Source organism: Lithobates pipiens, unplaced genomic scaffold, assembly GCF_037356315.1.
Source record: "Lithobates pipiens isolate NorthernLeopardFrog02 unplaced genomic scaffold, aLitPip1_a1.2 Scaffold_16, whole genome shotgun sequence".
In the NCBI taxonomy this organism is placed as follows: domain Eukaryota; kingdom Metazoa; phylum Chordata; class Amphibia; order Anura; family Ranidae; genus Lithobates; species Lithobates pipiens.
Window position 1 is genome coordinate 320,222,578 of NW_027507748.1, and position 20,274 is coordinate 320,242,851.

A 20,274-nucleotide genomic window follows, 5' to 3' on the forward strand; every position below is an offset into this window, starting at 1 on the left:
ATCATTGGTGTCAGTGTTTACATATTTGAGAGTCAGACATTTTTCATTGCTAAAGGAACCCTAAAATTCCACAGAACCCTGGCTGAGAAAAGCAGTGTCAAAGAATTTGTAATACAGGCATACCCCACTTTTAAGTACACAATGGGGTTTATTTACTAAAGCTGGAAAGTGCAAAACCAGGCTCACTTCTTCATAGAAACCAATGAGCTTCTAACACCAGCTTGTTCAATTAAGCTTTGGTAATAAAACCTGGAAGCTCATTGGTTTCTATGCAGATGTGAGCCTGATTTTGCACATTCCAGCTTGAGTTAATAAACCCCATTGTGTACTTAAAAGTGGGGCATACCTGTACTATTCAGCCAAACTTGTAATTCAGGAACCCCTGCTGCTGTAGGATTGCCACCTGTCCAGGATTCACCCAGACAGTCCAGGTTTTGAATCGTGTGTCTGGGTTTCATTCTGCCTTAAACCCAGACACATTATTCACACTGGACTGTGTCTGGGAAGCTTCACACTCCAGCAGCACTCAAAGTACAGAGTGCTAAACTTTTCAGGCGATTCCTTGCTAACTCCTTTAATAAGTGGCTTATGGACAGTATTTCATAATGAGCTAGTATGCACTAGCTCTGCACTGCATACTAGCTCATTATGCCTTTTGCCAAATGTTGGATGGCAGGATTAAAAATTTTCCACGGACCAATGTCTGTTGTCGGATTTTCTGAGTGTGTGTACACAAGTCAGTCAGACAAAAGTACGAAGTACAAAATCACATGCTTGGAAGCAAGGATGAGCCAGAAGCAGTCGGTCTTGTAAACTAGCGTTCGTAATGGAGAATTAACATTCGTGATGTGGCAAATTATGAAATCTCCAAATGCAGCGCACATTCTCTTCTTTAATGGGATGATAATGAAGCTGCTTTGCTGGTGATACTGATGGAGTTATTGCAAACACATTTTCAAAGGCTTTGTTTTCTAGTGATATCAAGAATAATATCATTATGCTTTTTTTTTTTTTTTTTGGGCAAGTTACCACAACATCATTATCCCATATTTTCTAAGATCAAATATACCTCTATGTCGGTGCCCCTTGTCAATTTTACATTGTATTTTTTTAAATGTAACTGCCTACTCCCAAACTATCATTTGAAGTAAAACTGTAGTATTATTCTACCCATTTTTTTTTTATTGTGCATTAAAAGAAGAAAACAAATAAAATTAGACAAGCTATCTGCCAACAGAACTTAACCCAAACGTGCATTCTATGCATCCAAAAATATAGAAAATATAAGCCTCATGCATGTGTCCTGCTTCTTAATATAGGGGGTCAACAATGCCAAGAGTTGGTGAAAGCAGGGGTCCGTCAACCAGAGATTATTCCGAAAATCATCTGGATTATTCTCCTGGAACTCCCGCAGCAAAGGCATATGACATAATTGGTCACGATTAATGAAGCAACCAATTTTTGGTCCAAGAACTCCTTTGTGTTTGTTGGCCAACAATTCCTTGTCGTTTGTATGCAAGACAAAATCCAGGCACACGCCTTAAGACAAAAGTCTGAGGTTTTGTCTGCTGAAAATCCGAGTGTGTGAACGAGGCTTAAGGCTTCATTTACACAGGCATTATGTATTTTCTGCACAGATTGCAGGTTCTAGCTGGCAGAGCTAGCAGAAGATCATAAAAATACTCGCACTTAGATCCATACAGGAGTTTAGACTCATACAGTTCTTCTTACGGCTTATGCATGGATGTAGTATGCATTTACATGCATTTATGCTCGTACATCTCTGAAATCTGGGTGGCCCTACTTTTTTTTGTATGCGGCTAAATGAGGCGCACGTTTTTGCATGTAGATGCAGCCTAAAAATCCTCCCTTGTACAGGGTCCCAAGCTGGTCATCTCCTCCAGATATACAAGTCAAGCTTCTGCATTGGGTCTATTATACCCCATTGATGCTTTCTTGGATGTACCTGGGGCAGGACTCTTTTTGTCCTCGCGGTCAGATACATGGGATCTTTTTTGCATATGTTCTGCATGTGTCCTAACCTCAATACTTACTCAGAGGTCTTTGAGTTGATAAATCTTTGCCTACAACTCTCATTACCTGTCTTGCCAGATTTAGCCTTGCTAGGACTTCATGATAATGCACAGCGGTCATATAATTTGAAATCGTTGATTTCCTACCTCCTGTTTTATGCTAAAAGAGAGATCCTGCTCAAGTGGACTTTGACAGAGTCTCCCACGGTGGCATCCTGGGAGACCATGGTAGATGCTTTGCCTCCTATGAATAGGCTTAGCTACATGAACAGATGATGTCCAAGTGTGGCTTCCTTGGACATCCAACTATTGGGGGTTACTGTTTGTGTAATAATGTGTAGTACTCCCTTCTGTACTTTGGGCTCTAAGCCAATAACTAATATGATGATGAAACCTTTCTCCCCCCCCTCTGCCCTGCTCATTGTGTGATCAAGACTAATTAGCTGTACATGCTGATGTATGTTGGCCGATCTCTTGCTTGCCTACGCTGTATACCTGAATGCAGTGGCGGCTGGTGAAGTTTTTGGATGGGGGGGCGCCAGACCCCGCCCATCATGACCCCGCCCACCATTTTGCCCCCTCCCACTTCTCATAAAACACGCCCCTTATGTAATCGGAAAAAAAATTTGACGTGGGTTACCCCTCCGAGAGCATACCAGGCCCTTAGGTCTGGTATGGATTCCAAGGGGAACCCCCTACGCCGAAAAAACGGCGTGGGGTTCCCCCCCAGATCCACACCAGACCCTTATCCGAGCACGCTACCCGGCCGGCCAGGAAAGGGGGTGGGGACGAGCGGGCGGCCCCCCCCCTCCTGAGCCGTACCAGGCCGCGTGCCCTCAACATGGGGGGGTGCCTTGGGGGAGGGGGGGGCGTGTGGCCCCCCCACCTCAAAGCACCTTGTCCCCATGTTGATGAGGACAAGGGCCTCTTCCCGACAACCCTGGCCGTTGGTTGTCGGGGTCTGCGGGCGGGGGGCTTATCGGAATCCGGGAGCCCCCTTTAATAAGGGGGCCCCCGGATACCGGCCCCCCACCCTATGTGAATGAGTATGGGGTACAATGTACCCCTACCCATTCACCTGTGAAAAAAAGTACAAAAAAAAAACACAACACAGGGTTAAAATATTTTATTGCACAGCTTCGGGGGTCTTCCGTCTTCGGGGGTCTTCTCGCCGGACTCCTCCGCTATCTTCTTGTAGCTCTTTTACTAGCGGAGGAGTCCGGCTTTCTTCCTCGCCGCCGGCCTCTTCTCCCGACTTCGGGGGTCTTGTCCCCCTCTTCGGTTCTTCTGCCGGGCCACCGCGCCTTCTTATAGCTCTTTTACAGGCGGTGGCCCGGTCTTCTGCCGCCGCCGCCCGTTCTTCTTCTTCTTCTTCTTCTTCTTCTTCTTCTTCTTCTTCTCCTTCTTCTTCTCCAGGAGATGTTGCCTCGACGATCTCCCTGGCCGGAATGCCAGGGACGCGCTGTGCTGCCACTTATATAGGGACAATGGGGCGGTGTCACATGGGTTGATGTCACATGGGTTGGTCACATGGGTTGATGACATCAACCCATGTGACCAACCCATGTGACATCAACCCATGTGACACCGCCCCATTGTCCCTATATAAGTGGCAGCACAGCGCGTCCCTGGCATTCCGGCCAGGGAGATCGTCGAGGCAACATCTCCTGGAGAAGAAGGAGAAGAAGAAGAAGAAGAAGAAGAAGAAGAAGAAGAAGAAGAAGAACGGGCGGCGGCGGCAGAAGACCGGGCCACCGCCTGTAAAAGAGCTATAAGAAGGCGCGGTGGCCCGGCAGAAGAACCGAAGAGGGGGACAAGACCCCCGAAGTCGGGAGAAGAGGCCGGCGGCGAGGAAGAAAGCCGGACTCCTCCGCTAGTAAAAGAGCTACAAGAAGATAGCGGAGGAGTCCGGCGAGAAGACCCCCGAAGACGGAAGACCCCCGGAGCTGTGCAATAAAATATTTTAACCCTGTGTTGTGTTTTTTTTTTGTACTTTTTTTCACAGGTGAATGGGTAGGGGTACATTGTACCCCATACTCATTCACATAGGGTGGGGGGCCGGTATCCGGGGGCCCCCTTATTAAAGGGGGCTCCCGGATTCCGATAAGCCCCCCGCCCGCAGACCCCGACAACCAACGGCCAGGGTTGTCGGGAAGAGGCCCTTGTCCTCATCAACATGGGGACAAGGTGCTTTGGGGTGGGGGGGCCGCACGCCCCCCCCCTCCCCCAAGGCACCCTCCCATGTTGAGGGCACGCGGCCTGGTACGGCTCAGGAGGGGGGGGGCGCCCGCTCGTCCCCACCCCCTTTCCTGGCCGGCCGGGTAGCGTGCTCGGATAAGGGTCTGGTGTGGATCTGGGGGGGAACCCCACGCCGTTTTTTCGGCGTAGGGGGTTCCCCTTGGAATCCATACCAGACCTAAGGGCCTGGTATGCTCTCGGAGGGGGAACCCACGTCAAATTTGTTTTCAGAAATTTGGCGTGGAGTTCCCCTTCAGAGCTCATTCTCTGATTGGCCACGGCAAAAGTCGCCTGGCCTGGGGAAACCTTTCTGGCTGTGAAAGCTTTTTGCATTCATTCAGCTAAATGCACGAACATTCTCCACAAAGTAGAGGCTAGAAAGCCTTTATGCGGTGACTCACCTCTCACTGTCTGGCAGCTCCGCTCGGACTAAGGAACGGAGCTGCCTACGTCACTTCCGGGTTTCGTGAAGCAGCCGAAAGCCGGAAGTGACTGCCTGTCTAAGAGTGACAATGCTCCCGCCCGTAGAATCACAGTGATTTTACGGGCGGAAGCTAGTCGGCGTTCTGCTGTGCGCCGCAAGGCGGGTTTTTAACCCGCAAATGAAGCGCCATGAATGCAATCTTGTGATTGCATGGACGTGGCGCTTCTCATAGTGCACTGTGACCGGCGCCACAGTACACTATGTTAAATTGTTAAATGACATTTTTTTTTTTTTTTTTTTAAATGTCTTAAAGGGCCCGTTTTTTTTTTTTTACTTTTTTTTTAACATTTTTTTTTTTTTTTTTTTACTTTTTTTTTTTTTTACACCTAGGGAGAGGGGGGGCGGCGCCCGGGCGCCCCCTATGGGCGGGCCGCCACTGCCTGAATGTACTGAACTCACCATGTCAAATGGTTTTTGCTTGATTTTTCTTTGTATTTGTATTGTTTTTATAATTTTTCAATAATCTCCTTTATCTCAAAAAAAATAAAAAAATAAAAAAGAAAAAGAAAAGCAACCTCCCTTGCAGTAGGCCCGTGCCCCCACTGCAAGGAATAACTGCTTGTTTATGTCTAGGGGACTTGGTAAAGCCCTTTTACTGAACTAAGCCTTCACCCCTTCAAGCTCTTATGCGCTGTTAGTCCAGTCCCTACAGCTTGTTCTTTGCTATGCTCTGATGGTGGCTGTCATCAGACTGATGCAGGGACAATAACTCAGCACTGGCTCCTGGGTTAGCGGGGCGAGCAGTTAGGCTGGATTCACACCTATGCAGTTTTAGTGCTTTTTGCATTTTGCAGATTTGCAGTACAGTCCATTCAGCATGGTTTCCTATGGAATACATTTTGCAGTGCAAAAATGCAAAATGCAAAAAGCGCTAAAACTGCATAGGTGTGAATCCAGCCTTAAACCTTGCAGTGCAGGCGCAGCCCCACTGCGAGGGAGGATTTCTAGGTTTTCTGGAGTTAAGCTTTAAAAATTACCAAAAAAGAGTGTGATGGCTGCAGCAGGCCTTCTAATTAGTCGGGACCTATGTTCAGTAGGCTGATTTTAGGAAATTTTTCAATCAAACATTGAAGTGAGTATGAAATTGGTCTTATGTAGACAAGACCTAAGCTATGAAGATTGTTGTCCTCCAGGCACATAACAATGGGATGTGAATGTTGTCATTTTTATTCTATGCTGTCTTCTAATCTCCTTAAATTGTAACCACACAATATTCATGCTTTCTTGTAACTTAGCCTGGCAGGAATGTATGGCTGCTGATGAGTCTTTAAAACCAATTAAAGGATAAATACACTGCTGCATAGCAATGATAAAACAGACCATGGCTCTGGATTATGTTGCCCAGCAGCAGCATATGCACTACAAATAGAGTCAAGGACAAGACTGTCAGACTGAACACTGCATCATGCCATATTTTGGTGGTACTGATGTGGGGAGATCCCAGAGCCACTCTGATCTGCCAGCCAGGAAGGATCTGAACCATGTAAGAACTGTTCCAATAATCACAAGACTCCCTTAACATCTTTTTTTCCTACCTATTAAGATTTTAGGGTCAGCTGTGTCAAATGCCACTGTGAGATCTAAAAGCACTATCATGGAACACTCACCCCATTCCTTTGTTACAAGCAGGCAATTAAAGCTGAAAATGAATCTACTTATATTTTGTCTTCCCTGGTTCATGCTTACCCCCTCATCAACAAGATGATCACATTTAAATAAAAACCTTTCTGTTTTTACTACATACCTTACTTCCTGCCTGGCAGAAGAACCAGAGAGCGTGGAGAAGAGGCCGGAGAAGAGACCGGAGAAGAGACCGGAGAGCGCGGAGAAGAAGGAAGAGACCCCGAAGTCGGAATAGACACGAAAATGCCTAATAAATTACTTTAAAAACTTGTGTAGTGTTTTTTATTTTTGACACTTTTCAAGGTAAATGGGTAGGGGTACAATGTACCCCATACTCATTCACATAGGTTGGGGGGCTGGGATCTGGGGGGCCCCTTATTAAAGGGGGCTCCCAGATTCCGATAAGCCCCCTGCCCGCAGACCCCGACAACCAAAGGCCAGGGTTGTCGGGAAGAGGCCCTTGCCCTCAGCAACATGGGGACAAGGTGCTTTGGGGTGGGGGGCTCAGGGCCACCCCTGCCCCGAAGCACCTACCCCCATGTTGAGAGCATGCAGCGTAGTACAGTTCAGGAAGGGGGGGGGGGGGCGCTCGCTCGTCTCCACCCCCTTTCCTGACCAGCCGGGCTGCGTGCTCGGATAAGGGTTTGGTATGGATTTTTGGGGGGACCCCACACCATTTATTCGGCAAAGAGGTTTCCCCTTAAAATCCATACCAGACCGAAGGGTCTGGTATTGTCCGAGGGGGGAACCCCATGCCATTTTTTTTTATTTTGGCGGGGGTTCCCCTCCATCCCCTCCCCTCCATCCTCAGCACACAAGTCGCACTGCAAGTCGGATCATGATGATCCAACTTCTGGTGCGACTTCTATTCAAATCAATGGGCTCCCATAGAGAACCATTGATTTTAAAATACAGGCAGAAAAACGCCGAAAGAGGCTTAACAAACGTTAAGCAACGTTAAAACGTTAACGTTTTTACAGCGTTAACCCTTGTTTAGCACCTTTTAATGGTGTCTGGCATTTCCAGTACTGCTCCTGAACGCAATTTTATGGCGTTCAGAAAACAGCCCATAAACTCCACTGCTGATAAATGTCCAACAACATCCATGCGTGCATGGACACATAGGATAACATAGAGTGGAGTTTATGGGCTTTTAAAAAAAGCTACCAAACTCCAATAAACAGCCTTTCATGAGCTCCAGTGTACATGGAGCCTTAAACTTACAAGGATAGTGTCTTATCTTATCTCCCCGACATTCTCTCCTTTCTCCCTCAGCAGGGGAAGCACTTTGAACTTCACTTTTCACTTTACATCACTATGAACTTTTTTACATACTCTTGTCAATGTTCCCTATCTCATCACCATAGGGTTGCAGGAAAGAAATTAGTTAGATTATCCTACCAACACAGATAGTGTTGATGCAGGAATCCCTCCTCCGGAGACAATGTGTTCTCCCTGCGGGAGGATGGAGGATGCCTTCCCCACCGGGACAACACAGTCATTATTGCTAGCGGCTGTAACAGCCTCTAGCAATAATCGCATGTAAAATCAATCAACTGCCCATACATGGTTTGAGTCAAACCATCTTTAACTGGCTTAAAGTGATTCTAAAGGCTCAACTTTTTTTACCTTCATAATGAAGAAATTCTTGCCATTGGCTCCCTCTGCTATCAATCACAGCCAGTGAGCCAATCAGGAGAGAGAGGGGGTGGGGCTTTTTTTTAAACAAGACTTAAGTAAGTTCAGCTGAATTTTCACAATTTCAAACTCGGATTTCAGTCCGACTTCGGGAGCTATTTCAGAGACATCTGTGCAGGTTCCTGCACAGATATCTATTGAAATTGCCCCTGACGTCACCAAAAGTAGTGCTACTTTTGGGAATTGGTGTGGCACCGCAAAGTCGGCGTTGCACTTATTTAGATGGCTCCGTGTCAAATCGCATGTCAAAATGGATTGATGTGAACATGGGCTTAATATCACTTTAAAACACTTAATTAGTAGCAGTGTTATCTCCATGCTGTATGTGCTCCTTTAGTTGGCTGCCTAACAGGTCTACCAGATAGGGAGCTCAACAGTCTACTGGGCAAGCACACACAGCATTCTGACAATTCTTCTGCTAATTGTGAAGCAGTAGCTTAGAATTGTTAAAATGCATCAGGAAGTGCAGTTCCTAGAAGGAGCTCCATCAGTTTTGGTACAAGTAGTGACACCTGCTCCAGATTAAGGAAGTTTGCTTTTAGAATCTGTTACTGTGACTGCAACAGATTCTAAAATAATTACTAATAAGCAAACTGGATGAAGGCCGTCCGTGTACTAGCAACCAAAGAGGTGGGTCACACTAAACTAACAGTGGGTGGAACCTGATGAGGAACTCTGAGAGAATAGTTCCCCATCAGGTCCACTTTGCCTGTGATTGGCATCGGGCAGATACACAGCTGATATGCAGTCCAATAGTAGCTTTGGAGTCCAGCCAGTGCCATCCGCTGTCAATCACAAGCAGGGTGACCCTGATGGGAAACTAGTCTCAGAGGTCCACATCAGGATCCACCCACCTGACCACTCAAATTCACAGCTGCTGCATCTGTTGGGTGGGTGGAGCCTGATGGGAATGCTAACGCTAGTTCCCCAGCAGGTCTTCCATGCCTGTGATTGGCAGCGCACAGCAGTGGGCAGATTCCAAATCTGCGATTGGAATGAATTTACGACGGGAAAATTGAGAACATGCATTAAATTTTTTGCTGGTGGGAATTCAGCCAGCTAAATTCCGATATAGCATACACATGGTCGCATTTTCCGTAGAAAAGCTCTCATCTGCCTTTTGCTGACTGAAATTCCGATCGTGTGTACGTGGCATTACAACTCACCAAAATTGGTGGGAAGAACTTTTCTGGGACCCTCCAAACCTCTTCTTGGCTTGAGTCACCCTGCAAATCTTTGATCTTTGTATGTTTCCAGAGGAGTTCAAACAGCAACTCTTTGCAAGGCACACAGGCCCCAAAGACTGCGTGTAATTTCTAGGCTTAAAACAGTGTCTCATGTCAAGAATAGTGCTCTTCTTAGACTCAGGGGGTTAAAGTTGGTTACACCTTTCTCTTTTTTCATTTTTTTCTTTCAGGGAAGCTGACAGCAGGCTTCAGAAACACATACTAGTGTTCTACTTACAGGCAGATGCAAGGCAAAATTTATCTCACCAGAACTTTCTGACTTCTCTTGGGCACATCCGTTTAAAATGGCTAAAAATACCAGCCAATCTAAAGCCTCAAGACAACTTTCAATTGGCATCATCATGTGCATGACAGCAAAATTGTGACAGGGTAATGGTGGTTTTTGCACCATGGTTCTAGATAGATGAGAAGTGTTAGGAATTCTATTCACCACAATTCTGATACATTACAACCCACCATACTTTCCTTAACAACAGTCAGGCTCAAACATTGTTTCATCCTGCCTCATGAGACAGACTCAAACTCGTGACATAGACTTTTTCATTCACTCTACATTTTCATAATCCATTAGAGATTCCCATCTCCATTAGCGATTCTCATCTTCACCAGTACATTCACAGGGCCCTAAATACAATAAACAGCCAATATCTTCTGTGTTCATCAAGTTATGAAGGCCTTACTGCTCTCTCTCCCCCTTTTTTGGCAATCAATTAAGATGCATCACACACTAAAGTCAGCCATAAGTTAAAGCAAAGAATATTCAGCTTTAGGCTTGGTTCATACTTATGCAACATAGGATCCCACTGGTGAGATGAAGTCCGATGAAATGTGAAATTCAGTGTTTCCCTATGAGAGCTGTCTTAAAGTGATTGCAAAGTCCTGTTTTTTTTTTCTATAAAAATAATAAACATGTTGTACTTACCCCCTCTGTGCAGTCGATTTACAAGAGCAGCCCCGATCCTCCTCTTCTCGGTGCCTCTTCTGTGCTCCTGGCCCCTCTCTCCTTTTGAGTGCCCCCACAACAAGAAGCTTGCTATGGGGGTAACTGAGCCAAGTCACAGTTCCCTGTGTTCATTCAGACACAAAGCTGCAGCCCGGCCCCACCCCCTCTCTCTCTTGATTGCCTAGCCGACTTTGATTGACAGCAGCGGAAAACCAATGGTCCCGCAGCTGTGTCTCAGCCAATCAGGAGGGAGCATCTCAGATGGCTGAGACACTTGTGGACATAGCTGGACAGAAATGGGGCTCAGGTAAGTATTAGGGGGACCAAGGGGGCTACTGCACATAGAAGGCTTTTTATCCTAATGCATATATTGCATTAACATTTACATTCGCCCACTCCTTCAAATCATCAGATGCTCAGATCTCTGCTTCCACTCTTACGCTGACGACACACAACTTTATTTCCGGATCAATGGAAAAAAAGATCACCAACAACAACTTGAAAACTGCCTCAAATCAATAGAGGACTGGATGACCACTAACTCCCTCCAGCTGAACGAATCAAAGACAGAGCTTCTTATCTTACACGCAAATCATAAGCCCGCAACCAAAACCTCCTGGTCTCCACCAACCGTCTTTGGGCAGACTATCTCCCCAAAGACCAAAGCGAAGAGTCTCGGGGTTATTTTAGATGCACAAATGTTAATGGATGCGCAAATAGGAGCAGTAGTCAGTGGATCTCACCACCTGCTGCGCAAACTTCGCAGACTCATCCCTTTTATCCCAAAGAATGACAAAGCAGTGGTAGTTGGAACAATCATTAATTCACGACTGGACTACGCAAACTCGCTTTACATAGGATTACCACAATATCAACTTGCGCAATTACAAATGATCCAAAACACGGCGGCAAGGCTGATAACAGGAAAGAAACCCTGGGAATCCATCTCTCCTTCGCTGAGGAGCTTACATTGGCTAACCGTAAAAAATCGGATCACGTTCAAGACCCTTTACCTCACCCACAAATGCGTGCATAGAGAAGCTCCGCAATACCTAATGGAGAAAATAAATCATTACACACCAAACCGCAGTCTTCGATCAGCCAACAAAAACCTCCTCCTCGTGCCCAAAGCCCGATATAAATCCAAGGGGCATCGGAGATTCGCTGTCCAAGGGCCTCGGCTATGGAATGCTTTACCAATCAACATCCGCCTGGAAGAAAATCACCTGGCTTTTAGGAAAAAACTCAAGACCTTCCTCTTTTAGCAGATGATCAAAGCTCACCACAGCGCCTAGAGGCGATTCAGTTCGCATTGTGCGCTATACAAGTATTTCATTCATTCATTCATTCATTAAGCTAGTAAAAGAGCTAGTAAAAGAGCTAGCAAAAGAGCAGAATATAGCGGAGGAGTCCGGTGAGAAGACCCCCCAAGACGGAAGACCACCGGAGCTGTCTAATAAATTATTTTAAAAACTTGTGTTGTGTTTCTATTTACACTTTTTTCACCAGGTGAATGGGTAGGGGTACAATGTACCCCATACTCATTCACATAGGGTGGGGGGCCGGTATATGGGGGGCCCTTATTAAAGGGGGCTCCCGGATTCCAATAAGCCCCCCACCCACAGACCCCGACAACCAACGGCCAGGGTTGTCGGGAAGAGGCCCTTGTCCTCATCAACATGGGGACAAGGTGCTTTGGGGTGGGGGGACCGCAGGGCCCCCTTCCCCAAAGCACCCCCCCATGTTGAGGGCACACGGCCTGGTACGGCTCAGGAGGGGGGTGCTCACTCATTCCCAGCCCCTTTCCTGACCAGCCAGGCTACATGCTCGGATAAGTGTCTGGTATGGGCTTTGGGGGGGACCCCCATGCTGTTTTTTCAGCATAAGACTTCCCCTTTAAGTCCATACCAGATGACGGGGCTAGTGAGGTGTCAATCTCGCCGATGGCAGTGGCGGCATTGACTTCCTGCACTAGTCCCGTCTACCTGGAGCCGCGTTAAAAATGAATGGACTTTTCTCCGTGTGTGGGCAAGTTTGTTCATTTCAAAAGTCCGGTGGACTAGCATACAGACGGGCGGATTGTCCGCCAGACAGCTGAGTACCGTGGACAATTTTGAGTCAAAACTTCTTTCTAAGTCCGCCGGACTTTTGGAAAGAAAAAGTCCGCCAGAGCCCACACAGGGGCAGATGGACCAAGTCCGCCGGATAGTCTGATCATGTGACTGGTCACATTTGACCAGTGAAAATTAGCTGGAATGCCAGATTCAAATCCTGTGACGTGTATGGTGTATAATTGGATTTCCTCTGGGAACTCCATTTTCCTTCTATCATTCAAACATATTCTGTTAGGTTAGATGATTTCTGACCAGCCTGATCCTAGTTTTAGTTAATACATCTAACTGTTCTTTCTTTACATGAATCAAATATATAAAAGGGGGTTCAGTGTCAAAAAGCTGGATAAAATGACATTGGCTTTTGATTGTATTTCATGGTTAAAAAGTTAAATCCACATAAATACACAACCTCTTACCATTAGGTTTCCTAACAGATCTTGGGAACCTCTGTCCATTATCGCTTAGAAAAAGTGAGGGTATTTCCTGCAGTAGAAACATAAAAACATGCTTGTAAGAAAATAGGCAAGCATATTAGCCTTTAATCTCTGCAAATGTTATTCAAGTGTGTGCAACAATAACTGGTATCAGGGGCTTCATCAACAAAAGCACATTCATAACGTTACTACTTGACTTGAATCATTGTGTGGTAGAACAATATGCTTTTCCTGTTTCACAAATCTCAATGTACCATAAGCAGGTCTGTGAAAGACCATGAATACAACTAATTGGAGCTCATTTATGAAAACTTAAACAAATGAAAATAGCCTTAGCTTTTTTTTTTCTTGTTTTAGAAAAGAATATAGATACTGTTTTGACGCTGTTCCCTTTTTCTTTGCTCAGAATGATACAAAGGAGCTGTAATATGTCTAGAGTAGAGATGAGTGTATCAATTTACCAGGTTTGAGATTCAACTCAGATAACCATGGTAAACTCAATAGGGCACTCACCAGTTTTTTTTTGTGTTATTTGTATATTATTATAATATTTCATGGGCTCCCGATGCTGTGCTGCTTTTTCTTTCACCCCCATTTATGCCCTTCTGCCATTTCCACCACCAGTCAGGGTTTGTGCCATTGACTGGAGCTCTTTCTCTCATCACTCATTATCATCCTATGATATCAGTCACAGCAAATTGTTCGTTTTTTTTTTTTTTTTTTAATTTAAATTGAACCTGTGTTTCAGAAACGCAAGACAAGACATTGAATTCACTTAGCTATCTCCCTCCTCAGTAATACATACTTTGCCCACTGCTCTGTTCAGGTGCTGAGAGTGAAGAGAAATTTGACTTCTGGGAAAAGGAGCACTTGCCTCACTCCTCCTCCTCCCATGGCCAGGCATGCAATTTCATATAGAGTCGCAACTTGGAACCTACGTAGAGCTACCTATCCTTGGACTCTCCCCATGATTAAACCTTGTGGGGGGGGTTTAAAATGAAGGCAAGTATGTAAACCGGACAGTGGCTCTATTTCAAAAAAGTTATAATTTAAGTTTTCATGTAGTGCTCCAGCCCAAACCATTTTATGTAATCTTCTAAAAAAACACCTGTTGGTGATGGTGAAACACCATTCTGGCTGCCTACCCCACTCAGAAAGACATAAGAAATTTACAGAACTAAAAGATTGTCATGGGCACCAATCAGATTCAGACCTACCTTGGAAGTTTAAATGTAATTGGTGGTTCGGGTAGCAGACAGAGGAAGTTACACAGTAAGCTTCAGGAGCTATATTCCTTCTGCCCTACATCTTATCCTCTATGTATTACAAAGTACTTAAATTGAAGCTATCCATATACAGAGTGATTTTCCTTGCAGGAAAGAAAATCGTTTGATTCCCCCATCAACACAATCAGTCTTGATGGGGAATCTCTCCTGCGGAGCCATTGTGTTCTTTCGGCATGGGAGCGAAGGGAGCCGTCCCTGTCAGGAGAACACAGTGATTACTGCTAGCCGCTATAATAGCCATTAGCAATAATCGCTTGTAAAATCTGACAGGCTGGTTGTATCCAAGTTGATAGATCAACTTGGGTAGATTCAGCCTGCCCATAGATGGTTCGAATGTTGGATGGTCCCTGCTGACCCGGCTGAGATTTGAACCATCTATGGCCAGCTTTAGATAAACTGAGTAAACTTTCTGACCAGTGCAATTGTGTTTGCTAAATAGCATTAGTAACATCACCCAGTATTTTTTCTTGTCTAAAATTGCTCCTAAAAAATAGACACACTTAAAAACATAATGTAATGATAATGATGTGTGTACCTTTACAAACAATTGCGGGAAAAGTCCCCTCCTTCCATTGTTCTCTCCTTCTAGCCATCCCTCTTCTGCTGTTTTCTTCACATTTTTTATTACGTCTCCAGCTTTGAGGTTTAGTTCATCTTCAAGTTGCCCTTGAAAGTCAACAAGGACAAGCATGTCCCCTACAAAAATGCAGAATTTGTTTATGCTAGTTTTTTTTTCAAACATGGTTCACAAAACATAATACATGAATCTTAAATGCCAAGTGTCACAACTCAAACAAATGTGAGGACAACACCTTAGAGAAATATAAACCAATACTAGCAATAGTACCAGAACGACTTCATAATTTGCCCAAGGCAATGAAAAAGTCAATATTTATTGTAGCTATAGGGTGAGGTGAAGAAAGCTAGAACAGACGAAAGGAATTATATCAGTTTATAGTGGAAGTAAACTCTCCTATTGGTTTCAGCCAAGGGAGCTGCCATCTTGGCCTTTGTTTAATCTTCAACTGCCATGAATTTGCCCATGTGGTCAGTTACGACACCAGCCAATGGATGGTTTACAGTTTGGTTGAGGCCACAACCAATGTGACAGTTACATTCCCAGCTCAGAAGGAAACTATTAAACCGATGGGTTTACTTCCACTTTAACATGTAATATTGGAGCTCTAAAATCTACAAGGCCACCTAGGCAGAAGTCCAGGATCCGATGGATGTCTGAGAAGCCTAGGTATAATCCTATTGCTTCGACAACAAACCAAGGTGAATAAAGAATTTGGTCAAAGCTGGGTATCTTCCTGTCACTTTATAAGGCAGTATCCACTTGTAGGCAGGTGATGTCTGAATGAGGGGGCTTTGCAAATACAGCAGCTTTTCTGTACCTGCTGCATTCCCAATCAATTTCAGCTGAAAGGATTGGAGTTAAACATCCAAGTTTTTTCCGACGGAAAATCCGCTCATGTGTACTGGGCATTACTTTGCTAAGAACCTAATACTTCACGCGGTAGATAGGCAGTAATGGGTGAACTGCAATAAACAGACCACCGCCTCCACTTTTCCAAGCTTCATAGGTATGGACCTTTACTAGAGGACCTTTACTAGAAAATTGCTAAAGTTTAATAGCAGTGCCATGACATTTAACAGGAATACCAAGGTCCATTCAAAGTGCAGTAGAAGATTTGGGTGGTTGTACATTACTTTCATATTAAAATTAGATTCCACTTGCAAATTAAGGTAAAGACAAATGAATATTGGTACTGGCTGTACTGCAAAGCTTGTCCTTATATGTATAATAGCACACATCGCAAAGCTCAAATATTGCTTAGTCAATACAAATGTTTGCTGACACAAAGTCATTTATAATGCTGCACCTCAAGCTCATGCACCTGTTTGTGCACAGCTCAAATACAAGCAAAATATGACCTTGCTTTGGACTGTAGGAAAATGAAATGCTTTCAGAGCTAAAACCAGGATACTAATTGTCTTTTCATTTTGGATGAAGTTGGGGGGTTATATTTTCCTGTACATTTTCTATTTCTGTCATTGTCCCCATTGGGGAAATGTTACCATCAATTCTCGACCCTGCTACACCGATACAAGTATGGTTGACACTTGGAAAGAAAAGCACAAGCAGCAATAAAAACATTATCATATGTTCTAATCTACTCTCACTATACTAAAAATATATTTTTGTTTCTGTTTGCCCCCCAATAGTGACACAAATGGCAATAAAAAACTAACTGAAAATGTTGCAACTATGAAGCAAAATGTCACAGCCATGGCATGTGTACAGCCCCATCTGGCTGTATTCAGACAGTTCAGATGGGTGGCTGGGGTGGTAAAACCATTACCACTCCCTGATGGTAGTGCACAAAAGATTTTAAAACTGAGCATTAAAGCCCGAAAACACGTTATCAAGCTGATTAGGCCCTGTTCACCGAAAGCAACACCTAATTGAGTTGTGTCTCTTGCAAATATTGGGCCATGTATGATCAGCAGCAAAAAGAAACAAGGCAATTCGGCAATTCAGGCATTTCTCTCCTACATGTAAAAATCAAATTTTTCTTTGCTAAAAAATTACTCAGACCCCCCCAATGACAAATATATATATATTTTAAGCAGAGGACCTAGAAAATAAACTGGTGGTATATTTCACACAGTACATTATTTTTCAAACACAATGGAAAAAATATATGTTAATTAATTTTAATGCAAAAAAAATATGAATATATATCCAATTTTTTTGTTCAAATATGAATTATGATATTAGGCCAAGTAAATAGAAACCTAACATTCCACGCTTTAAAAATCTCCATAGGTGACAGTTTACATTTTTAATAGGTTACCAGTTCAGAGGAGGTCTAGTGCTAGAAGTATTGCTCTCACTTACTTTTGTGGGAATACCTCACATGTGTGGTGCGGTTCACAGTTTATATAAGCACAACCTACCTATGCGTTCACTTCTACTTCTATAAGCCCTTGTACACACGGTCGGAGATTCCGAGAACCAAATCCGTCGGATTTTGTCCAACGGATTTTGTCCGAAACTGTTGCATACACATGGTCGGACAAAGTTGTCGGAAAATCCGACGTGATTAGGTTATTTCATTACTACGTTCATGCTAGTAGCCAATAGCTTTGGTGTAGGAATTTGATCTGAGCATGCGTGGCACTTTGTCCGATCGCAATTCTCTACACATGATCGGAGTATGTCCGATCGGAGCATTTTGTCAGAAAATTTTACCGGCAAGTTGGAAAAGTTGGTCCGTCGGATTCTTCCGACGGAAACAGTCTGATGCAGACCACACACAGTGGGAATATCCAACAAAACGGTCCGATCGGACACATTCCGTCGGAATCTCCGACCGTGTGTACAAGGGCTAAGACCCCTAATCTCTCCTCTACCCTGGAAAGCAAAGGGGTGCAGTGTTTTTTGTTGTCTTTTTTTCTCTTTCTTTGTCATTTCCCCTTCCTCTCCCCCCCCCCTTATTATTTTTTTCTCACCCCTATGACTTCTCCTTCAGAATTCTTTTTTTTCCCTTTTTTTCTTTATTCTTTTTTTCTTTTTCTTTCTCTCTTTTTCAAGCTTAACTGTCTCGTATTGATTTGCTTTGTAATTTATTCATATGTACTCCTATGTGGGGTCAGCTCTGTTCTCTGACTTTTACACGCCGTTATTTTTGTCTACAGAGTAAGTGATGCGATTTTGCTTTACTTGTTGTAATAGTGTTGTTATAGGTTGGATTTGTTATCTAGGGCAAGGTTTTTTACACATTTACCATATGACTAACTTTAAGTGGACATTTTTTGTATTTATCTCAATCCAGAAACAGCGCTACTAACCACTGTTCTTGTTTTGTATGGATTTGTTATCTATGTGCTCAGTATTTTGTTTTCATGCTTTATCTTGTTTATGTGAAAATCTTTAATAAATTCAGACTGAAAACATTCACAAAAAAGCCTTGTATTGTTTTCACAAAATGCAAGGTATTCTGTGAATGGACAAGGGGAATTCCTGTTATTTACCCAACTCTTCTCCCCTTGTCTGGATGCTGTCATGCTTGTATCAGGAAAGTTTATTTCCATTTTGAATATGTTGCAAGGTGCTAAAGGGCTCTTTGGATGACAATAGCAGTGCATGAAAATGAAACCACACATCAATTTGCCTTACAAATGTGCATCAAAGTAAAAGTTCCATAGAGATGAATGGCATAGCCCAACTTAACAAATATTACTATGAAATTTACAGCCACACCTGTGCATCAGGGTAGGGGAAAGCTGCACATTGTAAAGGGGAAAAATGTTGCATGTAATGTCTGATTTTTAGTATCACAGCAAGGGGTGGTAATAACTTTAAATAGGGGGGTAGGGGAACCCATTTAGGGTTTTTTGTACAAGGATAAAGCTATATAGGTCTAGATTTGAAAAAAAATTACAGTAGTAGTTGTATTATTAATAATCATTTTCAAACAGTAAAAATAGAAAAAAATTAGCATGTTAGTGCTTAGAAATAATAAATGGATGCCTATTTAACACAGCCCTGGCGAGTTAGCACAACCTGCATACCAGCCAATGCAATATCCTAAAAAAGCAGGTGACAACATGCCTGATGCGTGATACTAATTATATCTCTAAATCATGAGACTATGACTGATTGAACATCCATGTTTTTTCTGGAAGTGAATAATGAATGCTTATTTTTTGCTTCATGTGTAAGTACGTATTTTACTGTGTACGCTATACCCTGACTCAAGTTGTTATTTATGTAAGCATTACTAATTACATTCCAGCCACATACTCTTTAAAGGATAAGTGCATAGTGTTTGCATGTGTGGAAGATTCTGTGACTGTGATAAGGGATATTAGATGATCAAAAATAAATAAATAAATACATAAAAACAGCTGGGCTACAGGGGAAAAATTCTAAAGAAAGCACTACATTACAACCGATGAATTAACTACGACATAAATATAAGATAAAAATAGAAATAATGATACAGGCATTTCTCAAGCCCTAAATTATATACAGTTATGGACAAAACTAACTACATTCCATCGAAATTGTTGACTTGTTTTAACATATATGAAGAGGTAAACATTATCTTCATACATCGTCATTCAAAATGTGCCTACAGATAATATATAAAAAAAAGTAACACATAAAATAAACATGGTGTATTCATTCTTTTAATCTAAATTAATAAAAATGCAAATCAGTCAGGTTGAAAAACTAAGTACAACTCTACATTTATCACTACTTAGACTTAGCTTCTTAAGGGCAGGGACTGATGTGAACGTACATTATGTGAAGCATTGCGTAAATTGGTGTCACTATTAAAAAAAACAGCTGTTATAAAAACAAATAAATAAAGTGACCGCAGAAAGCTAAGCTATCTACAGTATTCACCTCCTTAGACGGTTTCATGTTTTATGTCATAGAACACTGAATCATTTCGGATTTCATTTAGATGTCAACAGAACTAAATTAAATGAAATGAAATGAAATTAAATTAAATTTAGATCAACAAAAATACAGTGCCTTGCAAAACTATTCACCCCCCACCCGTCTTTTTACCTATTTTGTTGCATTACAGCCTTTCATTCAATGTTTTTTTAATCTGAATTATATGAGATGGATCAGAACACAATAGTATAAGTTGGTGAAGTAAAATTAGAAAACAATTTTTCAGAAATTAAAAACTTATAATTGCCATGTGTGTATGTATTCACCCTGAAGCCCATAAAAAGCTCTGGTGTAACCAATTACCTTCACAAGTCACATAATTAGTGAAATGATGTCCACCTGTGTACAATCTAAGTGTCAATAGCTTTTTGAAAGGCCCCAGAGGCTGCAATACCTAAGCAAGAGGCACCACTAACCAAACACTGGCATGAAGACCAAGGAACGCTCCAAACAAGTAAGGGACAATTTTGTTGAGAAGTGCAAGTCAGGTTTAGGTTCTAAAAAAATATCCAAATCTTTGATGATCCCTAGGAGCACCATCAAATCTATCATAACCAAATGGAAAGAACGTGGCACAACATCAAACCTGCCAAGAGGCGGCCGCACACCAAAACTCACGGACCGGGCAGGAATGGCATTAATCAGAGAGGCCTAAGGTAACCCTGGAAGAGCTGCAGAGTTCTACAGCAGAGACT

The 20,274-nt window shown here is 43.2% G+C and overlaps 1 protein-coding gene across 1 annotated transcript in view; it reads right to left on the reverse strand.

Moving 5' to 3' along the window:
- Positions 1-20,274, reverse strand: part of SH3D21 (SH3 domain containing 21) — a 173,010-nt gene that overhangs the window by 128,349 nt on the left and 24,387 nt on the right. Inside the window, exons 2-3 of the mRNA XM_077481693.1 lie at positions 14,636-14,796; positions 12,797-12,863 (exon numbers count right to left, since the gene is read on the reverse strand). Of these exons, the coding sequence (XP_077337819.1) occupies positions 12,797-12,863; positions 14,636-14,796 (228 nt within the window). The remainder of the gene's footprint in view (positions 1-12,796; positions 12,864-14,635; positions 14,797-20,274) is intronic.